The 1,560-nt window shown below is 27.9% G+C and overlaps 1 protein-coding gene across 1 annotated transcript in view; it reads left to right on the plus strand.

Annotated features, from left to right (window-relative positions):
- LOC106475900 (voltage-gated potassium channel subunit beta-3-like) overlaps nt 1-1,384 on the plus strand; it is a gene marked incomplete at both ends in the record, with an annotated part of 23,342 nt that extends 21,958 nt beyond the window's left edge. The window contains one exon of the mRNA XM_013936575.1: nt 1,264-1,384. Within this exon, the coding sequence (XP_013792029.1) occupies nt 1,264-1,384 (121 nt within the window). The remainder of the gene's footprint in view (nt 1-1,263) is intronic.
- Nucleotides 1,385-1,560: the final 176 nt, after the last annotated feature.

The raw sequence follows: 1,560 nt of genomic DNA on the forward strand, positions 1-1,560 counted from the left end.
TTAGTATGACTGTACATTGTAACAACATTTATTTAAAGATGTTTTTCATATTGTTGATGTCTAAAATAATCAAACTTCTTGTAGTATGACTGTACATTGTAACAACATTTATTTAAAGATGTTTTTCATATTGTTGATGTCTAAAATAATCAAACTTCATGTAGCATGACTGTACATTGTAACAACATTTATTTAAAGATGTTTTTCATATTGTTGATGTCCAAAATAATCAAACTTCATGTAGTATGACTGTACATTGTAACAACATTTATTTAAAGATGTTTTTCATGTTGTTGATATCCAAAATAATCAAACTTCATGTAGCATGACTGTACATTGTAACAACATTTATTTTTTAAATGATGAATCTGTTTTTTACAAATGCTAAAATATGAATGTAGACTTAGACTTTATATTTGTTTTTTTCCCAAACTATTATTATTAATGATTATAGCTATTTCATTTTGAAAACATATAAAAGGTATATATTAACTGCTACAAAAGTGTTACCATTAATGTTGGTATATGTGTGAAAAATGTTTTAAGTACTCCATGTTGTGAGCTCTGACATTATTTTATAATTTCTATGACATCGTTATTATGGGTCAAATCTCATGTATTCATTTTTACAGATGTTTTGAAAAAAAAAATTCCAACAATGAAAGATGTATTCAGTTAACTGGCACTGAACAGTCTTTAGCCAAATGTGTTGTGTGTTTTTAAACCTTTTTTTTTTTAGGGTAATAAAATTTATTAATTTTATATAAACATTTATTGTTCAGGAATGTTAAAAAAATTATTTAGGGTTGATATTTTGTTATTTTCTAACATTTATTTTGTGTAATTCCTATAGAAAAAATGTCTATTATCCATTTCTTGATTTTCAAGTGTTTCCGTTGACTTTGTCTGCTTAGTTTCTGTAACTAATGATGTCACCTTGATAAAATACAGTTTTGAAAACAGCTATAAAGAAAATTTAAACATAAAAATATGATGTCCTATAACCCGAGCATTTTTGAAAGGTGGGCCTTTTTTCTTCAGTTTTCTTTGTTTGCCCTGAAGAAGAAAGGTTCACCTTTTGAAAGCACTTAGCTTATAGGATATGGTGTCTTTGTCAAACTGATTTCTTGAACCAATAACCTGATAGTAAAGTAAATAACAAGGATAGTATATTCTGTTCTCTTGTATGGCAGCTTGATAGTTGAACAAGTTATTGACAGTTAGTGCTATTAGTCAGTAGTTAATGTGTTCTACTGTTCTTAGGAAGCATACACTGTAGCTCGTCAGTTTAATCTGATACCTCCAATAGTCGAGCAGACAGAGTACCACATGTTCCAGCGGGAAAAAGTGGAGATTTCTCTTCCTGAACTTTTCCACAAAATTGGTACGTTATTCCATTTGATTAAATTCTTAGTGAATAAACAAAATCTTATATGGAGTGATTACATTTCCCAAGTGCAGCCGCCAAGTTGATAATTGGTATATATTCACTGAAGTTTAACAAAAATTAAATTTAATACTTTATTGGAAAGGGGTGATTTATAAAAAAAAAAAAAAAAA

Source organism: Limulus polyphemus, unplaced genomic scaffold (assembly GCF_000517525.1).
Source record: "Limulus polyphemus unplaced genomic scaffold, Limulus_polyphemus-2.1.2 Scaffold9393, whole genome shotgun sequence".
Classification (NCBI taxonomy): Eukaryota; Metazoa; Arthropoda; class Merostomata; order Xiphosura; family Limulidae; genus Limulus; species Limulus polyphemus.